We start from the raw sequence: 20,534 nt of genomic DNA on the forward strand, positions 1-20,534 counted from the left end.
GCAGGAGAATCATGGTCTTACCTTTTTAAAACTATGTTTTAGCAACAGCCAGTCTCCATTTTTCTCAAGTTAAGATAATACCTAAAACTGGGTGGCGGGCAGGTCGGGGGAGACAAAATAAGCACGTTACTTAGAGGAATGGGAGTAAATGTCAAAAAAATCCATTAAAACTTGAAAGTGTCGCTTTTCCTAACAATCTTTACAGAACTCTTGTTTTCTCAAAGTCTTTTGGATGTGTAACTTGGATAAAAGCTATAACTACATCTCAAAATGTAAAAGCCAAAGAAAAAAGAGAGGGAAATGCACCAAACTGTTCATGATGGTATCGGTTGCCTGATTGGTAGATTGTAAGTGATTTTATTTTGTATTTATGTATTGACTTACGTATTCTCTAACATTTCTCTATTTTCCAAATTTTCAACAATGAGTAGATATTGTTTACATAACCAGAAAGAGAGAAAAAAAAAAAAAAAACTTGGGAGAGATAGAGAAAAAATAAGAAAAAAAAGTCCTCTTGATCATACTTAATCCCCAAGCTCCCCTGCCATATATCTCTTCCCATTCTCTTCAGGCTTCTGAAAGTTTTCATCCCTTTTCTTGCTCTTACACCTAATGAGAACATACAATCACCTCCTCCACAACTGTCAATTCTTTTTAGGTTTTTGGTTCTTCTTGAAAACACACCTCAGAAAAATAAACTGGCCTGCATATGGCAGCTTTTTTTGATTTCTGAACATTCACTGTGTTTCTCCATAACTTTTCATCTCTACCCTTCCCTAACCCTTAAGGCTACTGGCTCTGCCATCCTATTCTATGCTTCCCCATCTAGAGATACAAACTAAGATCCCCCATGTTCATGATTTGATAGCAGGTTAAATAGAGTTTTGACATATCTGTGTTGAATTACAATCCCCTTTCCTAAGCTGCTTTTCCTCTAGTCTGGGCTGATGTTGGCCAGAGAAACAATAGAAGTTCCATTCATCCCTCATTCCACTCCCTGTAAGCTATTCTTTAAGGGGAGCTGTGACATTGAATGCCACTGTTTGCCCCATAAGAGCACATGGTAGGCTGTCTACGCTATTGCTCATGTTACAGGTTGATCTGCATGAAACACAATCTCCACAAACCTAAGGGTCTTACAGAATGGATAGTTTAAGGAAACAACCCATATTAGAAAGATTTTTCTAGGACTTTAGTTTCTTCCATTCTTAGAAAAAATAATTTCACAGATAAAACATTGTGGGGACAGGGAAGGCTGAGAGGAAAGGGCAGATAAGGATTTGTCTTTTACTAACACATAAATATTTTATATGTGAAAGCTGGGATTAGCTTCTACTCTGGTGTTTGAGATTTTTATTCTCCAGCTGAAATTTGCTTTTTCACATTGCAGCAGGAATATTATAATACAACAGCATTTTCTAACCTACTTCTAACCTAACTCACATTGCAGCAGGAATATTATAATACAACAGCATTTTCTAACCTTACTAATTTCAACTGTTATGGTTCACTCCTTTAAATTTTGTTTCAGATTACACCTGTACGGTATTATCAATACTTTGCATATATGCTTTATAATTTAGTTTCAATATTTGCATTTTTGGTGGAAAACAGCCTTCCTCATCCTCTCTTCCCACCTATATGGGGGAGAGTTGGGGGTGAGAGGGGCAAAAACCATTATAAGCTAAGGGCAGGGCTACAGTGTCGGCTAAAGTATGAGTATTCATGAAGTTTTCACTCGTATCTAAAAACCCATACATGGTGAATTGTTAAAATAAACAACTCTAAGAGCAGGGAAAGATCCTTGTTTTTACATGGAGCACAGCTTGTATTTATATACAGTGGAAGGTCTTGATGTATAAACACTAGTAGTTGCTACAGCCTCTCCCTCAAGAAATACCACCTACTTCCTTTGTGCTGAGGGACTAGGAAGATTTCCACTGTGTTGGAGAAAAATTATCCAAGGGAAAGAAGGAAGGAAGGAAGGAAGCAAGCAATGAAGGGAGGAAGGAAGGAAGAAAAAGGAAAGAAGAAAAAAGGAATGCTACTGACTTAAACTGTATTAACCAACTCTAATCCACAAAGAAATTTTAGAAATACTGATTTGTATTAAGAAAACCATTTTTACCTTATAATCAGAAGTGTGGAAAGGGATGTCTGGTCACATAAAAAAAAAAAAAGGAATACTAAATTCTGTCTTATAAAGCTGTGTGTAATAATAATCTACAGTTAAGACTGTGTTTAAAGGTACTAAAGAAGGGTCACCTGGGCGGCTCAGTCGGTTAAGCGTCTGCCTTGGGCTCAGGTCACGATCCCAACATCCTGGGATTGAGCCCTGCATTGGACTCCTTCCTCTGCAAGGAACCTGCTTCTCCCTCTCCCTTTGCCTGCCACTCCCCCTGCTTGTGCTCACTCACTATCTGTCAAATAAATTAAAAAAAAAAAAAAAATCTTAAAAAAAAAAAAAAAGTTACCAAAGAAAATAAAAAGACTGAAAAGCAATTAAGTTAATTCTATCTCGCAGCGTCTATGGGCAGAGCAGGTTGTGCATGTATAGTAGGGAGCACTGGGCACAGGGACCAGCATAAGCATGGGAGATTTAGGCCACATACTTGGATTTAGAGAACTTTTGGAGGATGACAAATTGGGTTTGTTTGTTTTTTTAATTTGTCAGGGGTATTAAAATGTTTTAATTTTATAAAATAAAAATGTTAGAGACAGAAAACTAAATGTGATAGAGATTAAAATAATAAAAGAAAATCTACAAAGAACTGGGTTGGGATGGGGATGTTACCAACCTCTATTCTGATTCTTCCACCAATATTTTATCACAACTCTTGAATCTCACTTTAAACATAATCTTTGTCTGCCTTGTAACACCACTCCAAACTTTCCTTCTTTTCCCTTCACATTTCCATATTTATCCCTTTTCTTTTCTTATTCCCTCCACTTTTTTTCTGGCTTATCTTCCCTCCCCTCCCCCTTCCCCAGTAGCAAGAGATATGCAAGTTGTAAATCAATATAGAAATACTGTTTTTATTTTTATTTTTAAGATTTTATTTACTTATTTGACAGAGAGAACAAGCAGGGGGAGCAGCAGAGGCAAAGGGAGAAGCAGATTCCCCACTGAGCAGAGAGCCCGATGCAGGGCTTGATCCCAGGGTCCTGGGATCATGACCTAAACTGAAGGCAGCCCTTAACTGACTGAGCCACCCAGGCACCCCAGAAGTACTACATTTAAATAAAATGGAAAAAAATGTCAAGAAACACAACAGGAATTTTGGGAAATCCGTTCAATTCGGCTTCCTCTTAGCAAAAGTGGGATAAAGAAAAAAGAGGGGGAGAAGCAGGTAGAGGAGATGGAGAGAGAGGAGGAGAGGAAGAAGGAGGAGAAGAGGATTTCCTCAAATAACCTCTAATAACCTTAGGGATCAACGGGGAGGAAAGAGTAAGAGAGGGTGCTAATGAGGAGAGAAAGAAATAGGATCAGTGGTAAATACAAAACAAACAAGAAAGTGAGTAAATTGGATTGTTAAATATCTATTCAGTGCTTTCAGTTAGTTAAAGCAAAAGTAGGATAATCCATTAGAAAGGCTTTTGTTTCAACAGTATCAAATGTCTTAGGAGTTAGGAAGCAAAATCATGGCTAAGGACATTATTGAAAAAATATATTAGTAACACTTAAAAAGTTATAGCACACATAAATTCTTAAATCCTGCCCACTCAGAAGTATTAATAATTTAACTTAATATGTAGCTGCTAATCCAGACAAATGGTTTTAGCATATTTATTTAAATAATGAAAGACTTCATTAATTATGAAGACTGATAGTGGGATAAAAAGGCATTCAAATTGGTCCCTTTCTATAATATGCTCTTATAGAACGTGTTAAAATCCTCTAAATTTAAGCAAAGATGAGATTAGCAATCTATTAGAACACCAAAAACTAAGGACTACAATATTGCTAAATATTTATTTGTACTCAATATTATACATCCTGTAAGGTTTTACCTTTTTTTTTTTAATTTGATGATCATACCCAACAGATTGCTTGATTGTTCTATGTCCAATTTTCTTATGAAAATTCTAAATAATAAATTTTTACAAAAGTAGAGTAATAACCAGGTAAGAAACTTTTTATTAAAGACTTACTATAATAGGTAAAGAGGCTAATCAATAAATTTAATTTCTAGTAGCAGGACAACTGTGTTAGAGCAAACCAATTTAATCATTTGTAGAGATAAATATATTTAAAAATACATTTTCTAAGTTAATTCAGTCAAAATTGCTGTACTATGGACTAAGATGGGTCAAATATTTTAAGTGCGAAACAAAAATACAAGTAATTACAAAACCATACTTGCTTTTATGTATACTTTAATAGTTCAACAGTGCCGTGGGAGATCAGAAGTGGGAGAGAGAAAAATAATGATGGGAAGATCTAGAAATCCCTGTGGATTGGCAAGAATAATGCAGTGCCTTCCACAGACATCACAGGGAAAGAAAATTTGAAAAGAAGGTGAAAAACAAGAGCTAAGGCCCAGGAGTAGGCATCTCTTATTTCTGAAGATTCTTTCCTGTATCCATCTGAAATCAGATGCTCTGTGATTTCCATCCCTCTGATATTTCTCCTGCCTCTGGGGTCACACACACTAGGCCTATTCATTCTTTCAAAAGAAGGCTTTTAATTACGGCTGATTGTGTCTGAGTCTTCTGTAAGTAAAGATCTTTTGTTCCTTCTTAAATGACAATTTTTAAGTGTTTCTTAACTGTCAAAATTGAAATGCTTTATTATCTCCATTGTTTTCTCCTAAATCAGTTTCAGATTGATCACACTATTTCAAACGTGTTGTCAAATGTCTTTTCAGTGGGGACAAAGCAAAACTGGATTACAAGCTCTCCCTCTCCCAAGCACAAATGAAATAAACAATAATCCAAAATAACAAATATATTGCAATCAAAGAAAAAAATAGAAAATTCTGGGGCTTTTGTACATGGCTCTGAAATCCCAAGGAGTATTAAAGGAAAAGGTGAATTGAAATCCTTAATGTCTCACTAATAGTATCAATGTGGAGAGAAATGTACTATAAGGTGAGTAGGAAGCAGGGGAAAGCCTTATGAGTAGAAAGCAATATGTTTTTCCATGTTTTTAGAAGCTCATCAGAGGCAGAATATGTTGTTAAGGATTACCATTGTGCAGGGGTTAATCCCAAAATAGAGGACCAATATAAAGCCTTAAACCATTGTCTCTTAAAAATACAGCATACCTTGCACTAGATGGTGTAGATCCTATAAAGACTGGAGAGGGCCATTAACAAAATATTAAATGAGTCAGCACTGAAGTCCAGTGAGGAAGGATACTCTAGTTCCAGCTCTCACACACACTTCATTTTTCAGAAAGGTGAATAAAATGTAATCCCCACTTTTTAAGCAGATGATAAGTCTTAGATAAAGTTAAGCCTGCTCAAAAGAATTCAATCACTTAACGTCAAAACCTTGAGAATGTCTAGATACAGCCACATCAAACATGAGCAAGCTGAGGAAAAAAAGGCAAAAACAACCATAAAGGGAAGAATAAGAAAACAGAGAGAGAAGGATGAGAGCAAAGCATGCAGAAATGAAGAACGTGCTACAGAAGAAGGCATTATCCAAGGGAAAGAAAATCTTCCAAGAGTGATTTGAGCCATAGAAAAATAGAATATGGATTGGAATGCAATAAAACATAAACTTAAGGAGAAGATAAAGCAGCTATATAAACAGCTATAAAGAAACAAATTGAAAAAAAAAAACCACATTATTTCAGAACTAACCAATAGCTTAGAATCAGCAAGGAACAGAATGGACACGGCTGAAAAATCTATTAGTTGCATAGAGGAAAGAATTGAATATCATGGTAATAGCCACCTAAGAATATCAGGTCTCAGTCCCTGAAACCTGCGAATACTACCTGATAAGGAAAAAAGGTCTTTTCAGATGTGATTAAGTGAAGGATCTTGACATGGAGAGATGATCCCAGATTACCCAGGGGGGCCTGAAATCTAACCATAAATGTCTTAGAAGAGAGAGGCGAAAGGAGACGTGCCCCACGTGGTAGGGGCGGAGGCAATGTGACCGTAGAGGCAGAGGCTGGAGTGATGGTGCTACATCTAGAGGAAAGGAGGCCAGCAGCCACCAGAAGCTGGAAGAAGGGGAACAGAATCTTCTAGAACCTCCAGAGAGCACAGCCCAGCTGACACCTTGGTTTCAGCTCAGTGAGACTGATATCGGACTTCTGGCCTCCAGAACTCAGAGAATAAATTCCTGGTGTTTATAGCCACTAAGTCTGGGGTGCTTTATAACAGCCGCCTCAGGAAACGATGGAGGGAGATGACTGCTCCATTTTTGCCTTCCAAGCCTTGCAAAAGTTCCTTTTCTGTCCAGCTCTAACCTAAAATCATGTAAGAAAGCAGATTGTAGGAAAAGTAATTCCAGCTTAACCAAGTTGATGTGGTCGGTAAGCCAACACGTGAGTAGCCTGAGGTTTCCAAACAAGAACCTCAGAGGTTTGGAACAATTGCTCTGTAATCAGAAACCATTCAAACTAAACAAATCTGTATTTGCTTGTAAAATGAGCTACTCTCTTTTTATCTTGTTCTTTAATGATGCTTATTATTTTCATGACCAAGATTACATGTCCATTCAAGTTTAACCAGTTAGATCCTGATGTCCATTTCAGGCTTATACCGGAATGAGGTCACGAATTTATTCTTACAAACACATATTGGGGAAAATGAAGTTACTTCTTAAAATTGTTTAATGTCGGGTGCCTGGGTGGCTCAGTTGGTTGAGCGACTGCCTTCGGCTCAGGTCATGATCCCAGACTTCCAGGTTCGAGTCCCGCATTGGGCTCCCAGCTCCTTGGGGAGTCTGCTTCTCCCTCTGACCTTCTCCTCTCTCATGCTCTCTCTCACTCATTCTCTCTCAAATAAATAAAATCTTTTAAAAAAATTGTTTAATGTCTAATTCCAGACAAAAATTTGAGAAGATACAAGTAACAAGGACTGCTAGTGTTTAGGTAGTTACCTATCTTCCCATCTACTTCCAGAGTGAAGGACTACATAGGATCACAGTAAAACTGTGCTATGTGTGGGATACAGCTGACACTCACCACCCACTATTTTTTCTGATCATTACTATCTTTCATTTATTTATACTTAAAAAAAAAAAAAACAGAATCAAAGAGCAGCATTTTCCGATGTGCAAGACTGGTACTCCTGAATGATTTCAAGTTTCCTGCAGCATTATAAAAAAAATTAATCACATATAGATAAAGATCTTCCCTTTCCAAATATCTTTCCATTGATTATACCAAAGAGGAAGTCTCAACCTCTTGGTAGTATCTTAAACATACTTTAAACAAACCGATCACTTGGGGCACCTGGCTCAGTCTGTTAATTGTCTGCCTTCTGCTCAGGTCACCATCCCAGAGACCTGGGACTGAAGCCCACATCAGGCTCCCTGCTCAGCAGAGAGCCCGATTCTCCCCCTCCCTCTGCCATTCCCCCTGCTTGTGCACTCTTTCTCTCTCTGTCAAATAAAAAAATAATAATTTAAAAAAATGAAATAAACTGATCTCTTTAAGTAAATAGAGATCAGACCTCAGGCCATGGGTCTTTGGTAGGCAGTAGGATTTGCTATAATTTGTTTATTGTTTTCAATGCACTTACTTTTATAAATGTCTTCTGCTTACTCCAAATCATATCAATTTCTACTCATACTAGTTATAGAAAGCCAAGTTAAGGAATATGATCAATAAGTAATATTAAAAATGGATGTGGATATGGCAAGTATTACAAAGTTAGTACAAAAATAAAAGGGCTTAGGGAAACTGTGTGGGGAAATCATGCAGCAGCGTACATGCACCCAAACTGGTTGTCACTGCTGTTAAGTAACACGCAGAAACAGGCAGTATCATGAGAGGTTATTTGCTGTCTACCGAAGCTATTATATTTATACTGTGAATTGTTCTTCACAAGGGATATTCCACTGTAAAGAACAGTTACATGTGTAAAACCAGACTCAATTAGTTATGATGCAGGTTTAACTGCTATTACTGGTAACCGAGTTAAAAATGGCTCAGATAAAATAGAATTGTATTTCTTTCTCCTGTAATAGGTATATTACAAGTGGCCCGGATGTTCCCATTTCTCTTGTTGCTTCTCTTGCCCTGCTGGAGCAGCTTGGCACATGTTCTATGCTTCATCGTAACGGGATGAAGGAAGAGGCCAAAGGGAAAGCTCCGCCCCTTTTAGGCTATATCCTGGTAAGGGCTAAAACACATGGCCACTTTTCAATATAAAGGAGGTTGGTTGGTTGGTCAATATGGTCCACTGAAAACCCATTACTATAGAAAAAGAGAATGGATATTAATGGGCAGAGAGCAGTCTGTTTAAAGGTCCAAAGGATTTCTTAATACAGAAAAGATGAAATCATATTTAGTATTATTTTATCTTTATAGTGTTTTATTGTATCTTATGGTTCTAATCCATACTAAGTTAAATACAAACCTCTTGGCCTAAAGTTCAAGTACCTTCACAATTTTCTACAACAAAAAAATATATTAAATTGCAAAGACAGTTTGAAATGGCAACATATTAGAGTTGCTTCTTTAAAAAAAAAAAATACAATGTGACTGAATTTATCTGGGCAAATCTGAAAATTAAGCAAGATGGGAATTTGAGCATTTAAGAGCTTGTGTGTATGGTTTATTTCTTGATGATATCAACTGACATTAAAGCCTAGAAAGGTATTTATATATTTTTAGCTCTGCTAATAACCGGCAGGTCACAGAAGGTAAACTTAAGACTCCCACAGAAGAGGCTGACACTGATAAATGGAAATGAGGTTAAACAGAATCATTATAAAAATTCCTCTGGTAAAACTTCAGAAAAACAGAAGTTAAAGCCAGATGCTTCTGTTCCACAGCTCATCCAATTTAAGTCTACACAAGCATCAAAAAAGCCCTATTCTAAGACTTCATAGCAAATGCCCAAGGTTTTGGGAATGGCAGGAAGAGTGGTTAGCACTTGCCGCTTCCCGGGCATTTTTGTATGAGGCCCCCCAAAATCATGTAACTTGAGTTATGGGAAGCCCATGAAATCTGTCCTAAATCTAAGGATCTTAAATCGTTTTCAGAATCAAGATAACACCTTTGGGGAAATACTTTTAAACTTTCATTATCAGGAGGGCACGTGATGTGATGAGCATTGGGTGTTACATACAAATGATGAATGGTTGAACAGTACATCTGAAACTAATGATGTCCTATGTGTTGGCTAATTGAATTAAAATAAATAAATAAATAAACTTTCAGTATCTTGGAAATGATTGCAACACATGGTAAGCAGAAAGTTTAGTGGGACACCCTGCCCACCCTCCCTGAGAGATACACAGATTCCATTCCAGTATAACAGTGATAATCGAGTGCAAACAATCATTAATATAATAGAGTAGTATTATCACTTATTACTCAAATGATATCAGAATATAAGAATTCACTCATATATCAGAGCAGAACATGTTCTCATTTAAGCCTATATGACCTAACACTACTTCTCTTTCAAATCTCAGAATATTTTTAGTATGAAAAGAATCGTGTCCATCTATTCTTAAAAATTAATGCTACACTGGACCTGAGGTAATTAGCCTGTTATTAGGTATAGCTCCAAACAAAACTGTAAAGTAGGCAAAACCTCTGTCTTCACTTCTAGCCTCGCTGTTTTGCAATTTCCTCTTTCTGCTGGTGTCTCTCCCTCATCTTTCTAGCACCTGGTCTCCTTGCATTCTCCTCTACCCTATCCCATGTCCTAGCTTCTGACTCGCTCCATGCTATTCTTACTCTCAGAGAAGGACCTTCTACATGATGGCAATAGTACATTACATTTCATATTCAACTTTGAAGAGAAAAGGACAGGGTGGCTGGATATTTTTGCCCTTTTCCACAAATAGCACCCTGTTTCCCATGAAAAAAGTCATGCCCCGCTCACTTTTGGTCATGTCATTTGGATTGGATAAACCATTCCCAGCTCTAAGGGTGAGCCATGAGATTGCCTTTTGTCATCTGTAGTCAAGTGCCTCTAGAAGTCTAGGTTTTTAATAGAAATAAAGAGTATAGAGACTGTGGAGTTGGTTGGTTACTTCTAAAAACTTGGGAAAATAAAATGATGAGTTTAGAGCTTCAAATTCCCAGGTCAACGTCTAGGGAATACTTAGAAAGCTTCCTCACATCCTATAGCTAAATGGTTGAGATTTCTGAAAATAAACCCAAAGTCCAATCCTGCGGGTGGCTAATTATAATGTACACAGAATTCACAGTCACAGACTCTTTTTATGTTAAAGTTATAGAACTGATTAGAAAAGAATGGAAACTATGAAAACTGAGTAAGTTCCAGAACTTGAACTTCCAAATTCTGCTGTGTCTCCTTTGCCGGGAGAAGTAGCCTATTTTCACTGTAGAAGGAGGTTAGACTCTTCTTGACTATAGAACTTGTAATGACTTTCCCAAGAGAATTGCCAATGCAAGAAATCTTAATTTTCTTCTTACTACTACTCCTGATCTATAACTATATTAAAATCCAGGACACTTGAGAATAAAGTATGACCTGAGAAGAAGTACCATACACAATATTGCAATATTTTGCCAATATACACAAACTAAAACCTGAGGAATATTTATTATAATGGCTTCTAAGAGTTTGGAATCAGGTAGAAGGAATGAAATATTGGCCAAAGCCAAACTTAATGATGTATGGGGATTAATGAGAAATTTTGAATTTAATGTGTTACCTAAAGTAGCTTGAATTGGCACTATGGGCTCAATGACTGAAATTTGGAGTTAAATGTGGTTTATGCTGACTGAAGTTGAAAAACCAAAATTACCCTGGTATTCTGCAGAGAAATGTATCAAATATTTAACGGTTATTGGAAGCCTATGACTTTATAGCACGTGACTTCCTCACCCACGAATTAAACTATGTCCCCAAGGAAGGTTTGATGGACACTTCCTTTATAAAGGCTTTGAGAAGTAAACTAGTGAAGGGATCACCAGTATCCTTGAAGACCTCTGTAATAGCTGTTGTCTCAAGGCCAGGAATAACAGTGGGCAATGCTGCTATTAAAATAATTATCTCTCAGAGTGACAAGGTGGCTCAGTGGGTTAAGCATCTGATTCATTGTTTTGACTCAGGTCATGATCTCAGTGTTGGGAGATTAAGCACCACATTGGGCTTCATGCTCGACAAGGAGTTTGCTTGAAATTCTTTCCCCATCCTTCTCCCTCCCCCTCTGCTCCTCCTCCTGCTCATGCTCTTTCTCTCTCAAATAAATAAAATAAAACAAAACAAAATAAAATAAGTTCCCTGAATTCCATGTGGGAGAGTGCAATTGCAGTGTACTATGAACCAAGTTCCAGGTTGTAACTGTCAGTCAAAGAAGGTATAATTACCGTAACAGGAAGCAGACTAATTTGACCAGGGGTGATCTTGGGCAATGGCTAATTGATTGTGGTGATTCTAGGTCTGAAATATATGAGCAGCCTATAAAAGCTGTGCTTTATTTGAATAATCAGAACAGTTCTAATAACTGAATAATGGTGAACAGAAATCTAACTTAAATCATCTCAATAGAGTCCTGGTCCTTCAACCAATTCCCAGGTTTAACCCAATTTACAGATAGAAAGCCCCTTGAATGACGGTAGGGCTGGGATTCCTTGAGGAGGGACCCTCATCCATTACCAAGAAATTATCTTATAAAACTTCTTAGCCTTCTCCAGAGATTATGGACATTTACCAATGTGACTGCATTGAGGAAAAGGAAACACCCAGATTGGAAGGAATTATTGAGCCCTGGGTATAAACTAAAGCTAATTTAGAGGACAAAAAACCATACCAGTCAGGGCAAGAGGCTTATGGAAGTCAGGTGACTAAAGGTTTTGGTTCATGCCTGCCCCATACGACTCCAGTAGGACTTCTATCCACTGTAGTAATTTTTCCAATCCCGGAAAACAGAATTGAAATAGACATACCTAACAATTGCCAGAATCCCCATAGTAGTAGTTCCCTGACCTGTAGAGTAAGGCAGGAATTATAGTAGGAAAAGCCAAGTGGAAGCCCCTAGAACTGCACTGAATTATCATAAATTTAATGAGATGGTGACTCCTATTGCAGTGCTAGTCTAGATGTGTTTCTTGACTAGAATAAATCAACATAGTCCCTGGTTCCTGGTGTACAGCTATTAAACTGGTGAATATCTTTTCCTCTGTACTTGGGAGAAACAACCGAGAGTAGTTTGCTTTCAACCTACTGCCTCTGTGTCATATTTAGTCTTCAGGCATTTCGATAACCTATCCATCCCATAGGATACGATGCTGGTCTAATACAGTGGTATTACACTGATTGGACCTTCCTGGTAAGCAAAAATAGAAACCCTAGTAAGTCACATATAGGTTAGGGGGTAGGGAATAACCTCCATGAAAATTCAAGAGTCTGACACCCTAGTGAAATTCCTAGGAGTACGGTAGTTTGGGGCATGTTGAAAAAGCCCTTCCAGAGTTTAAAAGTCCTGCCCAGCTACTAAAAAAGAGGCCTGATAGTCTCTTTGTAGTTAAGGTCATCAAATACTTTGAGTGTATTGCTACAAACCATTTACTGAAACACCTGAAAGGCTGCAAATTTTAAATGGGCCCAAAACAAAATACAGCTCTACCACTGTTCCAGGATGCTGTACAAGTTATTCTGCCATCTGAGTCCTATGACCCAGTAGATCCAGTAATGTCTGAAATGTCTGGGCAGATAGGGATGCTGTATGGAGTCTTGGCCAGACCCTATTGGGAAATACATCACAGAAATATATTTTAGGGTGAAGCTATGCTATCATCTGCAGAGGACTATTCCCCTTTGGAAAAATAGTTTATGACTTGCCAATAAGGGTAAATAGAGACCAACTGCTTGACCACTGGCCCTTGAGTTAATACGTTTTCTGAGATGCCCATGATGAACTGGGAGTTGTCTGCTGCCCACATCATAGTAAGAGTAACACTCCCTCATCAGGAAAAAATAGTATAAATGAGATCAGAGTCAGACAGGTTTTGAAGCACAAGTAACAACAGCAAATGGCTCAGATTCCCTAAAAAGTAGTTCATTAAAAGTCTACTACCTTCTCCACTATGTCAAGAATTCCTTGAAAACAGAGAATATGGTGTGTTAATCTCTTTATCTGTGATGACTGGAAAAATTCCCAGCAAATTTCAACACATTTTCATTGACTGGATTCAAGCATAAAATAATTAGGGCCTAGACAAAGAATGTGGGAAATACAGCACAAAGGAATTAATGGGTTAAGTTAAATTAGCAAGAAAGTTGTATTGGAGACGAAGAGTTGAGAACAGCTGGGGAACAGTCAGGCAGCACGGGAAGCATGGTCAATGACAGTGAGCATTCTGCTTTTTTTAACTAAACCTGGGGCAGAAAAATGAAATTTTACTGGAGGATATAAATAGAAATTTCAGAAAAAGAAATGCCAGAATGATGCAATGAAGTTTAGTGTCTGTGAATGTAAGATATAAGGAGTTCTTCAAGGCAATTAACATCCCAAGGAAATAGTAGGTCCTCCAGAAAGGATCATAATCAAATCAAAGAGGGTCATGAAGAAGAAGCAAGCAAAGAAGAAACTTCAAAAGCAAATAAAGTGAACAATGGAGAAACAAGCATAATGTAGCTGTGCCAAATTGGGCAAGTCTAACAGTATTGTCAAATAGGGAGTCAAAAAGGAAAAGAACAGACTCTTGGCTTTAGATATCTTTGGTCACTTTTTAATTGGAATGATTTCAGTAAAATGGAAATAATGGAAACCACAACAGAAAGCCACAAAATTAAAAAAAAACAAAACAAAAAACAAAAAACAGGGAAAAGCTGCAGGGATATTCTTTTTGACCAAGATGAGACAAAGAGAGGATGTAGAAGCATTCAGGGTGAGTGCGTATTAGGCCGGGGACATACCTCCTCCCATGTTTGAATACAGCAGGCTGGAAGCAATGGGGAGAAGGTGAACAATGAGAGAGAAAGCAAGTAATACAGGGGTGGGGACGGGACTGAGGCAGTGGGGTAGGTGAAGAATAAGTATGTCTGTGAAGAACAGCTGGCTTATGATTATGATATTGGGTGACAGGGGAAAGTGAAAAAAGATTAAGTATCACAATTAGTGATGTTTCCCCAAAAGTCCATCTCACAGGGCCTGGGAAGAAATGATCGGTGGGGAATAATAGATTTTCAAAACTGTGAGTGCTCATTAGTGGTAAAGAAAGGAGGAATAAAAAGGTGAACATTATAGAAAAATATGCATTGTTTCACCTTGATTTGCCTTGGCAGTCTCATAAGCTTTCATTTTAATTGTATTCCAAATACACAGGACTACACTTGATTATAGCCAGGCATTTTGGATTGGTGAATAGGTAACAATAAATTTTTTCATGACTTAGGTGCTAAATTATGCTATGTACTTAGTAACCTCAATTTTGAGACATAATGTTCCAGTTCTAGTTCGGTAGCAAAGTACGTGTCCATTAACAGAATCTTTAAAAACCTATATATATAAATCCAAATTTAAATATGAAAATCATATATATCATACAATCTTAGGTTCAGAAGAAATAAATATAAGAAGTGCTCTTTACTCTTGCCCCATAAGAGTAAACAAAGTTTTAGAGTCTTCCCATTGAAGTGAACCTTATTATCTTGGATATTTTCCTTTTACTTCATTGTTCCTATTTTCAATCTAAAAACTCAATATAGCCCTAGTATAGTTTGAATTTATTTGTTTGTTACTTCGTTTATTTTCCTTATTTTGTTTAAGAATTCCGAGGGAATAGGAGATGAAGAGTACCCTTCAAACTCCTATACTAATGTTGCTTTCATTGAATCACTTTCAATTAATTGGCACCCAACCCCAAACCTATGTGCCTCCTCCTGAAAAAAAATTTAAGAAAAATGTTCAGTAAGCATGTTCAGTGAAAGATTTCCAAGTGTTGATTTTCAAGACTATTTTTTTTTTCTAGGCTACCAATTCTGTAGTTCTCTTCTTTTACTATCGAGAGAGAGCAGTCATAAACATAGCTAGTCATTAGGAGCTTGGGTGTTTTTAATAAAATGAAAATTGCCTTGCTCCTATTACTGATGATCTCTCTCCCTTTGCTGGTATTGAGTAACAACTATTAAATGAGGTTTTAATACTAATTCTTTGCTAAGTTCTCTGAGGTTGCAAGGGAAAGACAAGCCAAGTTATATGATGTTACATTATTATAAGGATGGCCCTGAAAAGTAAACAAGCATGGAACTATCTCAGCAGCCATACTCCTGTTCAGAAGGGCATCAACTCCAGGGACAGGCCTGCATGGAGTTCCATGACAAACCAGCAAGGGCCCATTTTCACCCAGGATTTTTCAGACAAAGGCCCAGGACCCCACTTCCTCTTGGGGTAACTTCACATTACCCAGACCATCTCTTATGGAACATCCCATTTTGGCTGAATATTGTATCAAGTCATCTCAGTAGCAGATGGCATACCTTACATCTATAAGATGGCATATTTTATGTCTATATTTTATGTCCAAGTTTACTTTATACAGGACACCTATTCATAGCTGGATCCCTGTATCTATTTCATTTTGTGCACCTGCCATAAACCACAGTCACTTAAAACAGAGCCTCATTTCCTTATAAAGGCTCTGAAGGTCACCCTTCTCCACAGCTCCTTTCTGGTATCATTGCTTCTGTAGGTAGGTCCTGCCTAAATAGAAAAACATTGGTTGTCAGATATGAGTATGTAAGATTAACCTGCGATGCTTATTTAAAATGTAGCTTTCGATCCACAGGGCTTAGATATTTTGATTAAATAAATCTAGAGAGAGACTACTGCTTCCATTTTTAAAAAGCACCTTCTGTGTTTCTGATGAAAGTGGTAGAGGATCGCACTTTGAGAAATTCTGTGGAGAGAAAATCTGGGAATTGATGTTTTCTCCGTCTGCTCTGCTTTTTCCGGAGTCACTTGAGGCTATTCAGGGTTTTACCTGGTCACATAATCTTGCAGGAAGGTTCTTTAAACTCTAAATATTTTGGAATCAGACCAAGATACCCATAGAAGAAGAGAACTCATTAGGGACAAAGGTAGCTTTAGAAGTTAGCGATCACATCAAAATAAGAAAAAAAATGCTGTATCAGAAATTATTTTCTGCAAAATGCCTGTAATTCACCACCATCCTCCCTTCTACACTGTTAGACGCTGCTAGAATGGAGACTCTTAGAAGACTCTACCCAGCTGGGTTTGGAAACTTGATGAGATCATAGCCCGGTGGCAGATGGTATCTGGGAAAATAATGCAAAGCACAACTAAATGATAGCAGGAAAATGAGGATCCATATTGAGAGGGAACACACCATAATCTTTATCTAATGAGAAATTAAGTTCAGTTTACTAAGCTTATCCAAGCCTTCAGTATTATGTAGTGGGAGCTTTTAGAAAACCTTTTTTGCCTAACATGAATAGACCATTTCTTTTATAGAAAATTTAAATATAATCATCTATCTTCTTATATTGGCAGAGAGATAATTTCATTGCAAAGCTTTCTTTGAAATACTTTTCAATTCATTACTTCTATTCAACAGGTGTTTATGAATTATGAATTAATTTAGAAAGAGACATAAAACATCATTGGGAAATTTTGCTGCTGGGTTTACAATACAAAACTTATAAACTACTTTATCTGGAAGCAATAGAGGCCAATCTCCTCTACATGTACCTCCCTCAGAAAGATTTTTTTTTTTTTAAGATTTTATTTATTTTTTTGACAGAGAGAGAGAGAGAACGCAAGTAGGCAGAGCAGCAGGCAGAGGCAGAGGGAGGGAGAAGCAGGCTCTCTGCCAAGCAGGGATCCTGATGCAGGGCTGCATCCCAGGACTCTGGGATCACGACCTGAGCCTAAGGCAGACACTTAACCAACTGAGCCACCCAGATGCCCGCCTTGGAAAGATTATATGGGTAATACTTCTAAAATATTATGGGAGGTTTAATTAAAACTACATAATTTAGCATACAGAATTTGGAGAAGCAGTGTCAACTAGCAAGAAAGGAAATATGGGCTCTGAAGGAAAAAAATCACAGAAGCTAAGCAGGAGAGAAGCTAGGCTAGGTAAAGAACTAAGGACAAGGGGCTATTTGAAATAATGGAGTGGCTGAGAGCATGGACCTTTTCTTCTCTCTCTCTCGTGCGTGCTCTCTCTCTCTCTTTTTTTTTTTTTTTTTTTTTTTTTTGCCTAGGCTTGTAATCTTAACCCTTTTCTATCTGTAAAGAAGGGATAATAACAGTATCTCTTTCAGAAGACTGTTGGAAAGAGACAATAATTTACCATAGGTAAAGGACATAGAACAGTACCTGGCACATAGCAAGTTCCAAGTAGCTCTTGGCTCTTATTTTTAACCGCAGGAGAGTCATGCTGCTCTAAGACAGAAGGGTTTAAATAATAAAACTTTTCCCACAGGTAAGCCAAATCCTTCTTCTTTTTCAGTTTAAACTCCTCTTCTCTTATTCTGTCATTCATGACAGCAGGGAGGAGTTGGACACTCTTCTTTGTATGATGATCCTTCACACTCTGAGTGATTTCATGTAATCGGAAACATTTGTGGATGTAGAGCTCTTCGGGGAAAAGCATTTCCCGATCTAATTTCACAAAGTAATGTCAGGAAGGAAACAATCAATGAGGTTAGTCCAAATCAAAGCCCTTTAGAGAAAGTCTTTCAATCCCTCTTTAGGCCAGTAAAGCTTGGAGAGAAAATCACTGATGTTTAAAGGAGGGGTAAGAAAGGGTTTCTTACATCTATATTTCTTACTATATTTTGAGGCTAAAATTAAAGGTTAGGGAAAGATTTAATCTAGCAAATCAGAATGATTTACATTCTGTTTCCACATTAGGATATCAGAGTATTTATTTATAACATATGATTTTGATTTATCCTAATCTTGGTTTTAGTTTCCTATTTTAAGCAACAACATTAAGGACACCATTTACACGTATTCAAATTTTCATACCATTTACCATTTCAGACCATTACCATTTACCATTTACTATACCATTTCATATCATTTACACATGTTCAAATTTTACGAAATTCAAAATTTCATAAAACCTAGCCAATGGTTTACCAGTTACAAGTGTTCACTGAGTGTTAGTGCTCAATGAGTCCATAGTGGACAAATAAGAAATTTAGGAACTAAATTCTGAGCTCTGTTTATTGAACATAATGGCAACCAGGGAATATTACACTGTGATGTAAACATTCAATAAATATTATTTCTTCAAACAGTACAGACAGACAGTAAATAAAATTTAAAGCTCATTTTCTTTAATGAGTGCTAGGGCTGCTCGTATTCCAGTTGGGAGATTCATGGGTGAGGTGTCCCCAGTGTCTCATGGGTACGGTTTCTGATTCAGTTAGCAGGATCTGTATCCCTTTAATGTCTTCTGAGACTGTGATCAGCCACTCTCTTGGACTCCTTCCTCTTTCTCCTCCTGCAGCTAAGGACTCAGCACTCTGTATACGGTAGAAGGAATTAGGCCTCTATGGCAACATGCCACAGGGCTGGGGAAGCTTGACATGGGGACAGTCCCATGCACTCACTGTCCCCTGTGGGAGAGAGATCACGGGCCAGGAAGTTCTCGCTTGGCACTGAGCTATGCCCCTTGTTGGGGAGGCATAACACAGGTGAAGTCAAACTGTTCCTCTTACTCTCTCTAAAGCATCTAAACTTGTACTTTTTTTTCCCCTCCGATGTTGGGCTGGAGCTTCTTCACTGAAAACTTGGTCTTCCACAAAATTTCTCCCATCCATGGATGATTGTCCAAGACTGTCCACAGCCAGCTCACAGGCCACTGCAGAGCCCACCAACAGGTCCAAGGTCTGTATACCTACTACTCAACACATGGGTGGGTGAGACTCCTCTCGTTTTTTTTTGTGTGTATTGTGCTGGATCCAACAGTTCCCACAGATACACTTTGTGGATTGATGCTAAATTGTTGTTGTGAATGCGGGATACAACAAGGGACATCTTACTCAGCCATATTGCTGGCGTCACTCTTGAACATATAGTTAACTCATACAGATCCTTCCCTAATTGGAAACTATGCTTTGGGTTGTTGTCATAATCTCTGTCATCTGTCACCACTGAACCAATACCACACTCAGGCCTTCCCAGATTTCTTTTCATTCTCTTTAAGTTCTAAGGTTGTTTCCTTAGACTCCTTTCATCCCAATAACAAATAAATCAGAGCAATTGACATTGCAGGCTCAGGGTTCTTCCTTTCAAGCAGTGTCAGGATATGTTCTACATATTAAACATTAATACGTGTAATTCTTCTGCTGTTTCCCACAAGACAGAATTGAAAGATATGTATACTCAGGGTGATTTTTTTCCTAAAAAGTCTAAAACGTTTCTCAGTGTTTTTTCACTTCTATATGTACTTAGGAAATAGGCAAAGAGTTTTATAGCACTCAAGATCAGGGAGCCTGGCTCAGTCAGTAGAGTGTGCGACTCTTGATCTCAAGGTTGAGACTTTGAGTCCCATTTAGGGCATAGAGATCACTTAAAAATAAAATCTTAAAAAAAAAAGTACTCAAGATAATACAATGTGAAACTAAAAATTAGAATACAGTGACTACAAACTATTTGAATTATAACTTTGCAATAATCTTCCAGTAACTGCAAGAACTTAAGATGTCTCCATTGCATTTTGAAATCTTTTAAGTATAAGCTTGTTTTTATATTTCATGTTCTGAGGATTTTACTTAGCTTTTACTATTCACCTTTTTTTTTCATTTCCTGTGTTTGGAGTTAACACAGTTTCTTACTCCATTGTCATTTCCAGGTGAGGTTGGTGAACGACTGGTGATGACATTTAAACTGTAGAGAATTCATAAATATCCAAAATATTCCTTACTTGCATGAACTTTTCATTCTTTTAAATTAAAATATTTAGATTCATAAATCTCCTATTAAAATTCACATGTAGCCACTGGAGTGGCTCAGTCAGTTAAGCATCTGTCTTCTGCTCAGGTCATGATCCTGGGATCCTGGGATCAAGTCCCACATTGGGCTCCCTGCTCAGCAAGGAGTCTGCTTCTCCATCTCCCTCTGCCCCTCCCACATGCTTGTGTATGCATGCTTTCTTTCTCTTACATTCTCTCAAATAAATAAGTAAAATATTTTAATTTTTTTTATTTAAAAAAATTCACATGTGAGCGGCACCTGGGTGGCTCAGTCAGTTGGGTGTCACACTCTTGGTTTCAGCTCAGATTGTACTCTCAAGGTCATGAGCTTGATCTCCACATCCAGGTCCACACTCAACACAGAGTCTGCTTGACCTTCTGCCTACCCCTCCTTGCATGCTCCCTTTCTCTCTTTAAAATAAATAAATAAATAAATAAATAAATAAATAAATAAATAAAATCTTT

At 37.6% G+C, this 20,534-nt stretch overlaps 1 protein-coding gene across 1 annotated transcript in view; it reads left to right on the plus strand.

Annotated features, from left to right (window-relative positions):
- Positions 1 to 20,534, plus strand: part of LOC111151914 (taste 2 receptor member 16) — an 82,037-nt gene that overhangs the window by 18,719 nt on the left and 42,784 nt on the right. The window contains 1 exon segment of the mRNA XM_022510123.1: positions 8,155 to 8,302. Coding sequence (XP_022365831.1) covers positions 8,155 to 8,302 — 148 coding nt within the window.

The sequence above is a fragment of the Enhydra lutris genome, unplaced genomic scaffold, assembly GCF_002288905.1.
Source record: "Enhydra lutris kenyoni isolate GAN:26980312 unplaced genomic scaffold, ASM228890v2 scaffoldscaffold27, whole genome shotgun sequence".
NCBI classification, from domain to species: domain Eukaryota; kingdom Metazoa; phylum Chordata; class Mammalia; order Carnivora; family Mustelidae; genus Enhydra; species Enhydra lutris.